Source organism: Ranitomeya variabilis, chromosome 1 (assembly GCF_051348905.1).
Source record: "Ranitomeya variabilis isolate aRanVar5 chromosome 1, aRanVar5.hap1, whole genome shotgun sequence".
Classification (NCBI taxonomy): Eukaryota; Metazoa; Chordata; class Amphibia; order Anura; family Dendrobatidae; genus Ranitomeya; species Ranitomeya variabilis.
The window spans coordinates 375,266,216-375,281,954 of NC_135232.1; the positions used below are offsets into that span (position 1 = coordinate 375,266,216).

Consider the following 15,739-nt stretch of genomic DNA (forward strand, 5'->3'; position numbering starts at 1 on the left):
TCATCCCTCTCTAGGCATGATAAACAGCATGGGAACACACTCCCCCATGGCCGGATCCTAAGGCAGGCTGGCAACGATACTAGCCCAGGAGATGAGACACCAGCCGGAGTAGTCCTTCCTCCATAGGATAAGCTGGCATACTAGCAGAGGAGATGAGACACCAGCCAGACTAGTCTTGCATCCATAGGATAAGCTGACATACTAGCCCACGAGATGAGACACCAGCTGGACTAGTCCTTCCTCCATAGGATAAGCTGGCATACTAGCCCAGGAGATGAGACACCGGCCGGACTAGTCTTGCCTCCATAGAATAAGCTGACATACTAGCCCACGAGATGAGACACCAGCTGGACTAGTCCTTCCTCCATAGGATAAGCTGGCATACTAGCCCAGGAGATGAGACACCGGCCGGACTAGTCTTGCCTCCATAGGATAAGCTGACATACTAGCCCAGGAGATGAGACACCAGCTGGACTAGTCCTGCTATAGGATAAGCTGGCATACTAGCCCAGGAGATGAGACACCGGCCGGACTAGTCTTGCCTCCATAGGATAAGCTGCCATACTAGCCGAGGAGATGAGACACCAGCCTGACTAGTCCTGCCTCCATAGAATAAGCTGACATACTAGCCATGGAGATGAGACACCAGCTGGACTAGTCCTGCTATAGGATAAGCTGGCATACTAGCTGAGGAGATGAGACACCAAACGGACTAGTCCTGCCTCCATAGGATAAGCTGGCATACTAGCTGAGGAGATGAGACACCAGCCGGACTAGTCCTGCCTCTACAGGATAAGCAGTGCTGAAGGATAAAAGTACAATATATAAAGATTGCAGGATTAGTAAGTCACTATATATGAAACATCTTATTAGAATTAAGAACGTTGCACCCATGCCACTGTAGTAGCAGGTAGGCAGGGGAACTGGACAGGTTTCCTTTAATAGGAATGATCATTATACTATACTGCTATACGATCACTTAAAAACAAATACTAAATCAACAGGATTCAAGAAACCAAAGGACTGCAACTAATACTAATAAATAGCTTTAATATCGAGTTTAATAGCCTTTATGTAGCAGACTTTTGAGCAGAAGCCCATACACATACCTCACGAGAGTATGCTATTTGGTAAGGAAGCAAATTCTGAAGCACGACATTTGGCCATAAATGAACAACGTATGGCAGATCCCATCTCTTATCGGTACAAGCAGAGGAAATGAGAGTGTCTATTACGGGTACAACATTTACAATGAAAGAATCGGTGTTTCTTTTACGAGACTGACACTTTCTCCCCAACAGTGAACCTTGATTGTTTAAGAACTCTTCAAAGTCAATTCCTTCACATTTCTCATACTCTTCTTGGGCTGGTTTTAAGCACAGTGTTGATCTGGAGAAAAAAAGAGTATATTATGAAAAGACAGTCCAATAGAGGGCACATTATCACCCCTACCTTTATAGTAATCTAGTGTTAGCCAAATACGAGTTAACGAACCATAACTCCAGGGCTCCTCACATGGCCTCCAGGTATCTGGCTTCCATATTTTATCACTTTTGCCTTGCAGCCCTTGGGTTCAGGGTCTGGAAGAAGAGTGCATGTCTTTTCCATATTTATACAAGATCCCCTGCACAATACCCAGGAATACAGCTAGGGTAACCTGCCCTAGTGTGTTTGTGAGATTTTATCTAAGATCTGGAATCAAGGTTGTAGGAATCAATGGGGGCAATACCCGAGTACAAGTCGGTGCTACGTACGATCAATGTTGGCTTATGTTCTATCAGTTTGTGTTAGAGTGTCGAACATTATAATTCTCACAGACATAAGGTGACAGATTTGGCAATATTTTTGCACAAGTTTCATGATGCAAATGCATTGAATAATATGATGTTTGGGTCGAAAGCCATGTTTATAAAGCCCCTACCTAACTTTTCCTAATGCATGGGTATCAGCCCCATTGATGAAATTGATGCCCAATGCACTGACGAAGACATAGCAACACAACATACGAATAGAGTACCAATATTAATGGCTCGCTACCACTGAGTATAATGTACTATAATATATATATATATATATATACACATACATACACACACACATATACACACACACACTAGTTGTGACAAGCTTTTGGTTGCTGCTAATCTACGGTACCCCTTTAAATTACTGGTCAGACGCGTAAAAAAATTATTCTTAAACTTCTAGTAGATGAAAGTGTTCCTCCCAATCCTGACATAGCTTGACTGTCATGTCAGCTCTACTGACAAAGAAAAACATGTTTACGTTGCCACTAGAAAACAAAACTGTACCTGTAGGATGACAGTGGGATGTTAAAATCACTTTCTGGTTCAGCAGTCCCCATACATGTGTCATCGTAATAAATTTCAAATGGTACGGAAAAGTGATTTCTTATCTGCAAAGTATCATGAGATGATAAAATAGAGATGATAATAATCTGCGATATGTTTGATTTGTTCAGAGATTTAAAAAATAAATAAATAAATGATGCTATCACTAAGAAATCCATTCTTCTAAAAAGGGTAGCACTCTTTTAATTCTGTTGCCTGTTTTGGCACAAGTGTGTATAGAAACTAATTATGGTAAACTTAAAATTTATTTTTGACATGTTGTGACCCCTGTTAGATACAGCTAATCTAATTCAGATCCTGAGACCACCACTGATTGCTAATTCCGGGGTCCAGCTCATGCGCAATCCCACACAGAGCAGTGTATGAGCTCAACAGAAGGCCTGTGGGTCCATACATCATGATGTGCATGCTCGAGGAAATGCTCGGCACTTCTGCCTTTATTTAAGAATTCAGTGGGGTCCAGGTCCTCAGAAAAAGTGTATCAGGGACTATGACATGTCAAAAATGTTTCTAACTTTATTTACATGTTCACATAGATTATTCTAGCTAGCATGGTACCACTTTTTTGCTGTGAACTGCCAATCTGCATTTCTAGGTAAGAATGGCAGCATGTGAAAAGTCTATTATATGAAGGTTTTATGTGCATGAGCTATGTGATATCCCATTGTTAATACTTCTTAGAGGGACAGGATTGTTTTGCCTTCATATGTTTAAAGTGTTGTCCAGTGACAACGAGTTATCGCCTATCCATATCGGTGGGTGTCCCCTCTGCTGGGACCTGCACCAATTAGCAGATCAGTGAAATTGTCTCCGTGTCAAAATGGTCAGGTCAGAATCCTAACTGCCAATCCATTCATTCCCCATGGGGTGGCCGGAAAAAGCCGAGTGCAGGAAGAGAATAGAGCAGTAGTCAAGCATCTGCAATGCTGTTCCATAAAAGCTGCACCTTCATTGCGGGTCCCAGCGGTCGGACCCCACCAATCAGCAAGCTATTACCTATCCTGCAGAAAAGACCTAACTTGTTTTTACCAGATAAGCCCTTTAAATAATACAAATTGAAAGGCATAATAATAGCTAACATGATCTGCTTATACCTGCAATGGTGACCGAATTGTTACCGATTTTGATCCTTCCACAGAGTCGATTTGACAAACAATGTATCGCTCAACACAAGATTCGGAATGTCTTACGCAGTAAAGGCTTCGACCCACTTTGGTTAAAGGGATCTTATCACTGGAGGAGTGATTCAATGGAGCTGGTATGGAGGAAAATAATCAGCTTGGTTTACAAGTCCTAAAAACAGCTTTATAATTCTCATGCAGTCGGTAGAGGAATGAAAACTTTGAAATTAGAATTATATTAATTTGACAGAAATTCGTTTTTTTTGCTCTCAATGTTATCTTCAACAGACCATTAACAAGTTATATTATGCAGCAAGACTGACAAAACCTGCAGGTATATGCATAAAATGCCGGATTCATTACTTAATAGATATTAAATAGGTGGTAAAAAATAGAATTTTATTCCAGTGCGATTAAAAAATTAATGACATCTTCAATTCCTTCCAGCAATGCAATATAAATTTCCTACGTGTTTCTGACCGGATTTTCGGCTTGATGAGTTTTTCCTATTGGATCCAAACCGCACCTTGCAGGAGTGGTGTCCCCGTGCTGAAGATCCCAGTCATATGGCAGGGGTGAGCTGGTTGCCCTTATTTTTATTAAATGGGTTTCCAAACAACTAAAGAAAAACATATCTTGCTCCAAATAAAGCTGGAACTCCAACATCTCTACAAAGTCATGACTTGTGTAAGGTAGAAGCAGGAAGCGATGACATGCGGTAAGGGTGCTTTCACATTGCGCCACGACACCCGTTTGGTGGCACCGTCAGGGCTTACGTCTGAATCTAAATTGGGTTATTTATTGTCCCAACTCGGAAAGGGCTCCGCTATCTCATGTATCATTGCATGCCAATGATATGCTACCTGATCATGGCAGTCAGCACAGTGAGCAATACAGTTAGGGTGCTTTCACATTGCGCCACAACACCCGTTTGGTGGCACCGTCAGGGCTTACGTCTGAATCTAAATTGGGTTATTTATTGTCCCAACTCGGAAAGAGCTCCGCTATCTCATGTATCATTGCATGCCAATCATGATCATGGCAGTCAGCACAGTGAGCAATACAGTTAGGGTGCTTACACATTGCATTCAGACACCCAGTCGGTGGCACCATTGGGGCTTACAACTGAATCGCCCACAAAACGGGATTCACACGTCTGTGCCGATGGGGTCATAGACTAGAATGATGCCGGCAGAGTGGACTCGCGCTCATCATACGAACGTGCCATGCATCATCCACTCCATTATAGTTTATGTCCCTGTCGGTGCATACGTCCAAATCCAATTTTGCTGGCGGTTCAGATGTAATCACTGACAGTGCCACCGAGCGGGTGCCTGAACGCAATGTGAAAGCAACCTAACTAAATTGCTCACTGCTGGCTGCCATGATCAGGTAGCATATCATTGGCATGCAGTGATACATGAGGAAGCAGGGCCCGTACTGAGTTGGGACAATAAATAAACCAATAACCCAACTTAAATGGCAACAATATTTGACTTTTGTTATTCTCATTTGGATAATGTACATTTTTAGGAGTTAAAAAAACATTTTAACAACATGATTTCATTAGGATTTTTTTCTAGAGCAATAGGTTTCTCAACAAAAGAGAAATAATTTATTTTTCAAAGCATGCGTTGGTTACTTACTGAGCTGGATATAGAAGTGTTTGCTGCTAAGGCTGGTCATTGCAGAAAACTGATCAGCCTGGGTTTTGGTACGGACAAAATCCATGCTAAGACTCTCCCCATCTCCCAGTTCTATGCTCTTCGAACGTGGATCAACATTTAAAGCAGTAAATGAATCACTTGGAGAGACAGAAACAGGGAGGCCCAGAAAATTCTGGATCACAAATGGAGCTTGATCCTTTTTGAAGACATCAGATGTTTTGCTGGCTGCTTCTGCAAAAGCCTGTGATACAAAATGTGCAGTACAACATCAATAACTAATGCAAAACTGTAATTTAATACAAACAATATATTCATTGTGAAAACATGTATACAGAGGGTCTCCATAACTGTTACGACACCCTCTTTCCATCCATTTGCTACACTAATGGACAGGGAGCTCATAAACCACTCTGATCCTTACAGCCATAAGGGGTTTGTGGTGATTAAGGCAAGACATGCTCAGGTGGAAGAAGACCACTACTACCTTTCTGAGGTGACTACAACTTTCTGAGGACAAGTCAAAGACCATCAAAGACCCTGTAGGGGTTATCTGTACAGTCTTCATGAAAGACACAGTGTGTACTGCAGTTTTGTATACAATTGTCATGTAATAGCGATGGAGGACTTATTGGCTTCAGTGTATGCCATTGCATGCATCTTCCTAACTTGGTGGAGAACAATACTGCTATGATCCTTGGGTCAGCTTTTACCAAACTAGAGGTTGGCATTATAGGTGGATGGTGATGCTCAGTGGTAGGATAGATATTCTGACAATACAGTCCATGGCACTCCTCAGTTGTATGGTAACTTTCAACATGATCTGCTGACAGATCAATAAATTACATTTTTCACTGCATCTATGGAGTGCCATTGTCTTTCCTATATTATTAACTTTTACCAAACTGACTGGGAGACTGAATAACATCAGCAGCTCTTCTACATAACAACTGCCTGTTTTCGACACAGCATTAAACACTGCAGTACTCCAGAATGAAAAGACACTTCGTTCAACTTAGCATAGCTGTATTCTCCCAGATCACATCTGGTGTCTGATGATAATTATCCCTGAAGGTAGATCGAGGGGGATTTAATACACTGACAGAGACCACTTATACAGTTACTTGTCGGTTGACATTGTTGAGCCGAGTTCACTGAACCCCAATTATTTCCAGTGTTGAAAAGCACAGATAAACCGTGTGGATCTTGTCCGAGATACACAGGGCCAAGCAGCCACTTAGCTACTCTTCCCTAGTGAAGAAAACCATTAACCAGCATGATAACTAAGGAGTCTAAAGGTCCATTTCCACTGCATGATTTTCAGAAGTGAGCGTTCCTAGGAATCATTTGCTGATAATTGGGCAGTCTAAACAGCCTGCCTACCAACTGACAAATGCTCATTCATTGGGTGACATGGTCTTTTGCTTTGCTTAGGAGATCATCATTCTCAGCACTACATTGTCCTGTGTGAACAGGGCCTGTCTTACCATGAACAATAGCAGAATATGCACACTAAATCTATTACTGATCACTCTGTGCATATCTGAAGCGCCTCCTGCCTATGTAAACAGGCTATTAAATGACTGCCAACCGGCAAACATGTCTTTGGCAGGTGTACATGCACCTTTAGAGGTTAGCGCTCAGCAAAATAATTGTATATCAACTATCTATCATATGTCAACAGCTGAAAATGCTTATAGTGATTTATTGAACTTCTTACCTGTCCTAGGTTAGTTAGGGTTACAATCCCACATTTAGACAGTGTAATGTTGAGCTGGTCTTTGGAGAAAATGTTTATGGCTGTAACATAATCAGGAATCTTGTAGTTCTCCTCTTCACCATCTATTTCACAGGATTGCTTTCTCAACTTCTTTTTCATCTAAAATAAACATTATTGTTATCAAAGGTTCACAAAGTGGTGTACGTTACAACGTATGTACAGTACCAGCTGATATAAATGAAACATCTTATACTGCTGTACTTGCTACAGGATTCTGTCTATTAATAATAATAATTTTATTTACCGTATATACTCGAGTATAAGCCGACCCGAGTATAAGCCGAGACCCCTAATTTTGCCACAAAAAACTGGGAAAACTTAATGGCTCGAGTATAAGCCTAGGGTGGGAAATGCAGCAGCTACTGGTAAAAGTCAAATTAATTGAGACATCAGTAGGTTAAGTGTTTTTGAATATCCATATTGAATCAGGAGCCCCATATAATGCTCCATACAGTTCATGATGGGCCCCATAAGATGCTCCATATTAAAATATGCCCCATATAATGCTGCACAAATGTTGATTATGACCCCATAAGATGCTCCATAGACACATTTGCCCTGTATAATGCTCCACAAATGCTGATTATTGCCCCATAAGATGCTCCATACAGATATTTGCCCCATATAATGCTGCACATGGCCCCATAAGAGGCTCCATACAGATATTTGCCCCATATAATGCTGCACATCGCCCCATACAGATATTTGCCCCATATAATGATGCACATGGCCACATAAGATGCTCCATACAGATATTTGCCCCCATATAATGCTGCACATAGCCGCAAACAGATATTTGCGTCCGGCAGTGGAACGGGGAGCAGGCGAATATCGCACACTGCGTTATACTCACCTGCTCCTGGCGCGGTGTCCCTGGTTCTCCGGCGCCGGCAGCTTCTTCCTGAAGTGAGCGGTCACATGGTACTGCTCATTACAGTAATGAATATGCGGCTCCACCCCTATGGGAGTGGAGTCGGGTCCATATTCATTACTGTAATGAGCGGTACCATGTGACCGCTCACTACAGGAAGAAGCTGCCGGCGCCGGAGAACCAGGGACATTGCGCCAGGAGCAGGTGAGTATTATTACACAGCTGCTGCTCCCCCTCTCCTGCCAACCCCTGGGTATGACTCGAGTATAAGCCAAGAGGGGCAATTTCAGCCTAAAAAAATGGGCTGAAATTCTCGGCTTATACTCGAGTATATACGGTATCTGGCGCCAACATATTCCGAAGCAATTTACAATCTATTACTCAGTCATCATACATGGCCAACGAAAAACTTTCTATATGGATCGCACCACATCAATTTCTATTGGGGACACACCGCCGATCAGCTATTTGTGCTGGCAGTGACCAGATGTGATCAGTTGCAGAGTGGAACAACACAGCACAGTCCACTGCATAGTGGCTTTTTAACATTTTTACGTCATAACAAAGTTTTGTGTTTTGCAGATCAAGTTCAGATAACAATGTGTTTCATTAAAAATTTTAATTGAACTTTAATAAGTAAAAAACCTACCTTAACCTCAAGACTCCAAGGTCGAAAGCTATCACTTTTCTCTATTTCCAAAGGTTCTAGCAAAGGCTCCCATACACCAAACATTTCATTGTAGTAATGTACCTGAAAGAAAAAGACACAGGTTCAATTATTGAGCTAAAAAGTCAAACAGAGAAATACACATATCAACATTACATTCCCAAACTAGCAATTTATTTGTTTGGGAAGGGCTTTGAGGATTAGAAGAACATGACTGCTTTCTAAGAATGATATTCCAGTCCATAGGTTGTGTGTGGCGTCCCATTATACTTCAATATCGCTGGGCTACAAAATGCCTTTTTGTAGCAAATAAATGGGTTTTACATTATATGTCACAATCTGCTCAGAGCAATCTAAAGTATTAAAATAGCTAATAAAGCTATACTCACCTCCAGGTCCAGCACAACGTTCTTTGTCACCCCAGCCCATCGTCACCCCAGCCCATCGTATGTTCATTTGGCTACAGCGGGAATGTGACCACTGCAGCCAATCACTAGCCTCACCGGTTTACAGTGCATATGCGCTGAGACCAATGATAGTCAGCAGTATTACTTAAGGTTTATAGGATGTCACTGCAACAGTGGGCAAAACACAAGACCAGCAGGGAGGTCTCTGGAATGGCAGGATTAAACAGGACAGTATAGTTTTTGTAGCTGTTTCAATACTATTGTACGCAGATTTGAAATCTGAATGAAAAACCCTTAAAAAAGCTCTGACAACCCATTCTTCAATACAGACACAATACCAAGCTGGGCTGTTGCTTCTTGTGTGTAGCCTGTATTAGGGCTGTTCCTCACAAATGAAGTAAAAGCAGCCCTGTATGACCCAGCATGGTCAGTGGGGAGATGTTTCAGCTCTTCCTGAGGACAAGACCATTATTAATATTGTTGAATATATAGGATATGTACCTCTAGCTCAAGTTGGCAGTACAGGTTTATAAGTGTGGTCCAGTTCTTAACATTTCCTTTAAATGAGGACTTTGCTAAAAGAATGGGCAGTGTTCTGTGGCCAACACCAGCTTCAAGAGTTATGACAATTGAGTCGATGCTCAAGTCTAATTTTTCCCCTGTTAAGACTATTTGGTCTTTTTCACTGTTTTTATTTTCCTTCTCATTTTCTTCTTCAAGAAACCACAATTTTAAATTCTTTAAATCTTTCTTTTTCCAGAGATCTGGTGGGACTGAACTGGTGGTTTCACTGATTGATTCTTTTCTTGATGTTGACAGTGCAGATGTGATTGTGATCACTGTGTTTATTATAACTGGAGAGACCTGTAAAAAAAAAAAATGCATATAAATTCTGCAATCTTGGAAATTAACAAGGAACACGATGTAGATTATGGTAAGTAATAACACCAAAATATAATGGACCAAGTGTTAGCCTTTTTATAAGTCGTCAATTTTAAAGTGAATAGTGCATAGGACTCATACACAAGGAACAAATCTAAGGTTCTAACAACTATGTACGTATAATATGCTGCAGAGAGTATAATTGCTTATATATTATGGAGGCACGCCGCCAAAACGCGCGTAGGGGTTGTGGCACAATTGCTGATTGCAGGTAAGCAATAGTGATGAGCGAATATACTCGTTACTCGAGATGTCTTGAGCATGCTCGGGTGTCCTCAGAGTACTTTTTAGTGCTCAGAGATTTAGTTTTTCTTGCCGCAGCTGAATGATTTACATCTGTTAGCCAGCATAAGGGTGGAGGTTGCCTGGTTGCTAGGGAATGCCCACATGTACTTATGCTGGCTAACAGATGTAAATCATTCAGCTGCGGCAAGAAAAACTAAATCTCCGAGCACTAAAAAATACTCGGAGGACCCCCGAGCGTGCTCGAGAAATCTCGAGTAACAAGTATATTCGCTCATCACTAGTAAGCAATCAATTATATGCAACGTGGACACATGACTCCTGCCGCCAAATACACGTTTGTGTCAGTAAGTCATCGCTGGAGCAGGGAATATAAAAATTGGCAGTGGACGGGAGCATCAGGAGTATTTTTTTACACTACGGCTGGTCAATCCATTTAAAGCACTGGTTTGCGACAGAACAAGCCCTTAAGTTAATATATTTTTTTAAATTGAATCACATTGTTGCTTATTAGCCACCTATAAATAAAATGTAAATCTTTTAACTAGGTATATACAAAAGAAAAATGCCTACCTTCAACATGAGCGATTTTATTGAGAGTTCTATATTCTGCGGACCACCATTAGACTGAACACTTTGGAAAAACACATCACAAGGCTGTAAAATCTAGAAGGAAAATAAGGAGATGTATAGGTTAAATAACTGTATAGTTTTAAAAATCTGACTTTTATGGACATGGCGATACCAAATACGCAAACTTGTATATTTTTGGATTGGGAAAAGATTTTTTTACAATTTCTTTATATTTCTATATTTTTCACATTCTTTTGGCCCTCATTTCCCCAAAAGGGTTTATCCCATGAAGATAAGTCCACAGGATAGGTTATAATGTTAAGAGATATTGTTGGTTCTAACAGCTGGTATCCACATAGATTGGCAGAATGGAGAATTTTTATCCCCGGTAGGGGACTTTTATCCTCGGAGTGGCAGCGCACATGCCTTACACACTCCATTCATTCTCTTTGGGGTGCTGGAAAAACCCAAACACTAGGCAGTCCCATAAGGACAAGCATGTGCAATACTACATGAGGTTTTTTTTTTCTTTTGCGATATGTACACTTACTGCTGAAGAAATACTAAACTTAAAAAAAAAAAATGGAAAAATGTGCAGTTTTCAACATTTTTTCATGGCCAAGCTTGAAAGTGACTTTTTGTCCTCATGTCCTATCAGGCCCCCTGGCCTACTACCGCTACACTGATGATATATAATCTGGACGGAGTCTGAGCAACAGCTAAAGACGTTCCATGAACAGTTTAATTAATTTCATCCCACCATCAACTTGACACTCAACTACTCCTGTACTGAAATTAACTTTTTGGACACCATCATTAAGCTGCAGGACAATTAAATAGAGACATCCCTGTATCAGAAGCCAATCGACCGCCCAACATACCTTAAATGAAGCAGTTTCCATCCAAAACACATAAAAAACTCCATTGTCTACAGCCAAGCCATCAGATACAATCGTATATGTTCCAACCCAATGGATAGGGATGAACACCTTGGTCCCCTCAGAAAGACCTTTTTGAATCAGGGTTACCATCCAAGAACAATTGAAAACCAGATTACAAGAGCCACCAGAATATCAAGGAATCACCTGCTACATTACAAAGCTAAAGAAGAAAATAACCGGGTGCCTCTAGTAGTCACCTACAATCCAAATCTGGAGGTGCTAAGGGGAGCTTCACAGAAATTACAACCTTTACTACAAAAAGATGCCCGATTACAATCCATTTTTCCAGACCCCCCACTACTGTGTTTTAGGCAGCCCCCAAATCTAAGAAGTATCATTGTCAGAAGTTCCCTGTCCTCTCCTACAGCTGCAGGTACCTTTCCGTGCAACCAGAAAAAATGTAAAAGCTGTCCATTTATAATGACCATGGACAAGATAAAGATCTTCAATTCACATCAGGACTACAAGATCCCAGGTACTTTCAGCTGCGACACTTCTAATGTGGTGTACCTAATTATTTGTACTAAATGTTCAACTGGGGGTCTGTATGTGGGGGAGACAGGGCAGAAACTGAGAACAAGGATAAATTCTCACCGCCACACAATAAGAGAAAAAAGAATGGACTCTCAATTCTAAACATTTTGCTTTTCAAAGACAGCAATGCTAAACTGAACACTTCTGTTTTGTTTTAGAAATCCATGAGGTCAGGACTCAGAATTTCACAGCAACACCACAAAGATAGAGATATAGATAGATAGACAGAGTTTATTTAGCAGTAACGCCATTTAACAATTAACATATTCAATGTTTGTATATATCTTAGCATATGTCTTGTCCTGTTTCACTCTGATTTGTATAGAATATAGTCACAGCAGCTTGCACCTGTTCACACTTGCATCAGTCTTTTCAGAGGTGCTGCTCAGTTTTTTTTTGTAGTATACGTTTGGGAGGTGATCACTTCCTTTTTAGTTAACAGTTGTAGGACACGCAGGTCTGCTGCACCGCTGGTCAGTATGGAATAAAACATATCCAGAGAATCCAGGATATAATTTTATTCTCAACGCGTTTCGAAGTATCTATGACTTCTTCATCAGGAGAAACCACAGAACACGTCCAACATCATGGGTGCATCTACCACTGTTTAGGCAATCATGACCTCAAAAGAGTCCGAGTGAGTGGCAGAGGCGCCACAGATGCTTGACAGTGGATTATTGGCATAGAAGTAAACACTGCCCTGATCCATCTGTCACAGAAGACCAAATTGAACACCGGACAAGGCTAGTTGGAATCTTTTTGTTCACATCTATAGGATAGCATTACATATGGTGATCCAGACATACAGATTGTTAAAGGGAATCAGTCAGTAGAATCAACCCTTATAAGCTGTCTACATGGACATGTAGGTTATAGGAAGCTGAATAAAATAATGCCCTGATCTCTGCAATCCAATATATTCCTTCAGAGAAGTCCACAGTTTCTTATAAGTAAAGAGATGCTAAGATCTATTGGTGGGAACATAGATCTTCTTGAGAATCTTCCTCCAGAGTTTATTTGAAATGAAAGATGGAGTTACCAATGTAAGACATGTAGATGAGGAGAGCATTCTGTCAGTCATTACATGTCTCACACTAGTAGCACCCCCTTTAAATTAAAAGAAGCTCTGGAGGCAGATTCTCGGGAAACGCTACATCCAGCCCATAGATCTTAACAGCTCATTTACAAAGTAAGAAAAACGCAGATATCAAGGCATCATTTTATTCAGCTTCCTATGAACTACATGCCCATATAGACGGATTAGGAAGGTTGAGCCTACCGACAGATTCCTTTAAAATTCTAGATCAGAGTGGACAGCAGTAGCAGTCGGATTTAGACCCGGATCTAAAAGTCCCTCCGACAATAATGGTACATGGTAGGTGGATTGTCCAGTTACAGATTTTACATAACTGATGTCCAAGTCTTTCACCTCCCACTTGGATATTCTATTACATAATTACCCTTTTTTCAGTTCATAGAAATAAAAAACTTTTAATATCAACAATCTAAATCTAATTAGGATAAGGAAATATAAAACCATCTTACTGTGGTGATCTTGCCATTTCTTTTGTCTGGCAAAAAGGGACAGGCCTTTATGTGCAGATCTCTGACCAACGCGGTCATGTGCTGCAGCTCCGGACTGTTCTTGATTGATACTTCGCACTGTGTTGTCAGCACAAGTGCTGGGGCATCTGCCCTCGACAAATCAGCCACGAATACAAACTCTGGGTTCCTAACGACTACATTCATTTCCATCCTAGACACCGGTTGTGTGGACGCTGCGGAAACAACAGACTTTGCTTGGTTCATGTAATTAACGCTGTACATCTGGTAAATATTTTAGCTATTCGATAACTGTACCTGCTTCTTTATTGGTAGCTGAGGTTTGCTTGCTGCTCCGCAGCGCAGCAGAACTTTGTTCGTTGGCTTTTATAAAAATGTCTGCCACGGTACACAGAAACTCCACACTAGTACACATGTAGATGTCACGAACAGTTACATCCAGCAGCGTGCCTTCCCTGCCTTGCTTGTAACAGACGTCTACCATGACATTCTTCTCAGATCCATGCTTCATTTCCAGCATTCTACAAACAGATCAATGCATATCTCAGGCCTGGTAAATATTGGACATCACCATGTGGTTGTGTATTTGTATTAAGCCTCATCATATTTTACTTACAAAGCTACTGCGGGGGCGATGTCTGTTAACGGAAAATTCTGCACATCTGCCAGGGTTATAGGTAGTCCGTCACCAACAAAATGTATTTTAAATGGGTTATACAGTGTTATAGGAGGAGGAGGCACAACAGTGCACAAAACTCTTGGTCACGCCAAGGGAGAACCAAAGCCTCCTCATTAGTATATGAATGAAAAAAAAGTGCAATTGCCCAATTGATTTTTGGATTTTTTTTTACCATGTTCACTAAATGCTAAAACTGACCAGCCAATATGATTCTCCAGGTCATTACGAGTTCACAGACACCAAACATGTCTAGGTTCTTTTTTATGGGAGTGGTGAAAAAAAAAATCTAAAGTTTTCTGAGACCCGTAGCATGTCCATCTTTCAGAATCTGGGATTTTATGCGCACCGATCTGACGTTTTTATTGATACCATTTTGTGTGTATACGATTTTTTGATCGCCTGTTATTGCAATGTTGCAGCATGAAAAAAAACCCTAATTCTGACGTTTCGATTTTGTTTTAACGCTACGCTGTTGACTGATTGGATTAATTATTTTAATATATTGATAGATCAGGCGATTCTGAAAGCAGCAATACCAGAATATATATATATATATATATATATATATATATATATATATATATATATATATTTATATATATATATATATATATATATATATATAATTCCAAGAAAGAGGCAGCACTTGAGAAAGGCTCCTTTGTAGCCGAAACATCGCCCAGACATGTGGGTTTATTAAAATCCTGCACATTTTTCCACTGAAGCAATGGAGTGCTACCTCTTTCTTGGAATTCTATGAAGTTTGGATAATCATTGGACAGATTGTCTAGGGGCCTTGCACACGAAGATAAGTATTTATACTGTGCTGTTGCTTTTTTTTGTGTATATATATATATATATATATATATATATATATATATATATATTTTTTTTTTTATTTTATTTTTTTTACTTTTGGCATGCCTTAATAGTCTCCATAGGAGACTAGAAGTTGCCATAACCTGATCGGCTCTGCTACATACAGGCGATGATCTGATCGCCTGTATGTAGCAGAATTACTTACTTGCTACGAGCGCTGACCACCGGCACTTCCACAGGGCGGGGCTCATAGCAATCTGCAGGAGACCTCTGGTTGTCATGCCAACCCATTGGTGACCCGCGATCACACGACGGGGATCACCGATGGCCGGATTTCCAGCGCGCTTGCCGGAAGCGCGTATTAAATGCCGCTGTCAGAGTTTGACAGTGGCATTTAATATGTTAACAGCTGCGGACAGATCACAATTCCACCCGCAGCTGTTAGGGGCACATGACAGCTGATCATTTTGATCGCTTTTTACAGCATTTTTAAAGGTATTGTGGGGACAAACAAATGCAATTTTGGCTTTTTTTTTCACTGTTTACGGTGTTTACAGATCGGGTTC

General features: G+C 40.8%; 1 protein-coding gene across 2 annotated transcripts in view; it reads right to left on the bottom strand.

Annotated features, from left to right (window-relative positions):
* VPS13A (vacuolar protein sorting 13 homolog A) overlaps positions 1-15,739 on the bottom strand; it is a 277,896-nt gene that overhangs the window by 99,696 nt on the left and 162,461 nt on the right. For both annotated transcript variants that reach the window (XM_077249012.1, XM_077249013.1), the window contains exons 38-47: positions 13,973-14,196; positions 13,658-13,890; positions 10,638-10,730; positions 9,381-9,743; positions 8,455-8,556; positions 6,875-7,033; positions 5,137-5,398; positions 3,464-3,624; positions 2,310-2,413; positions 1,110-1,389 (exon numbers count right to left, since the gene is read on the bottom strand). In XM_077249012.1, coding sequence (XP_077105127.1) covers positions 1,110-1,389; positions 2,310-2,413; positions 3,464-3,624; positions 5,137-5,398; positions 6,875-7,033; positions 8,455-8,556; positions 9,381-9,743; positions 10,638-10,730; positions 13,658-13,890; positions 13,973-14,196 — 1,981 coding nt within the window. The remainder of the gene's footprint in view (positions 1-1,109; positions 1,390-2,309; positions 2,414-3,463; positions 3,625-5,136; positions 5,399-6,874; positions 7,034-8,454; positions 8,557-9,380; positions 9,744-10,637; positions 10,731-13,657; positions 13,891-13,972; positions 14,197-15,739) is intronic.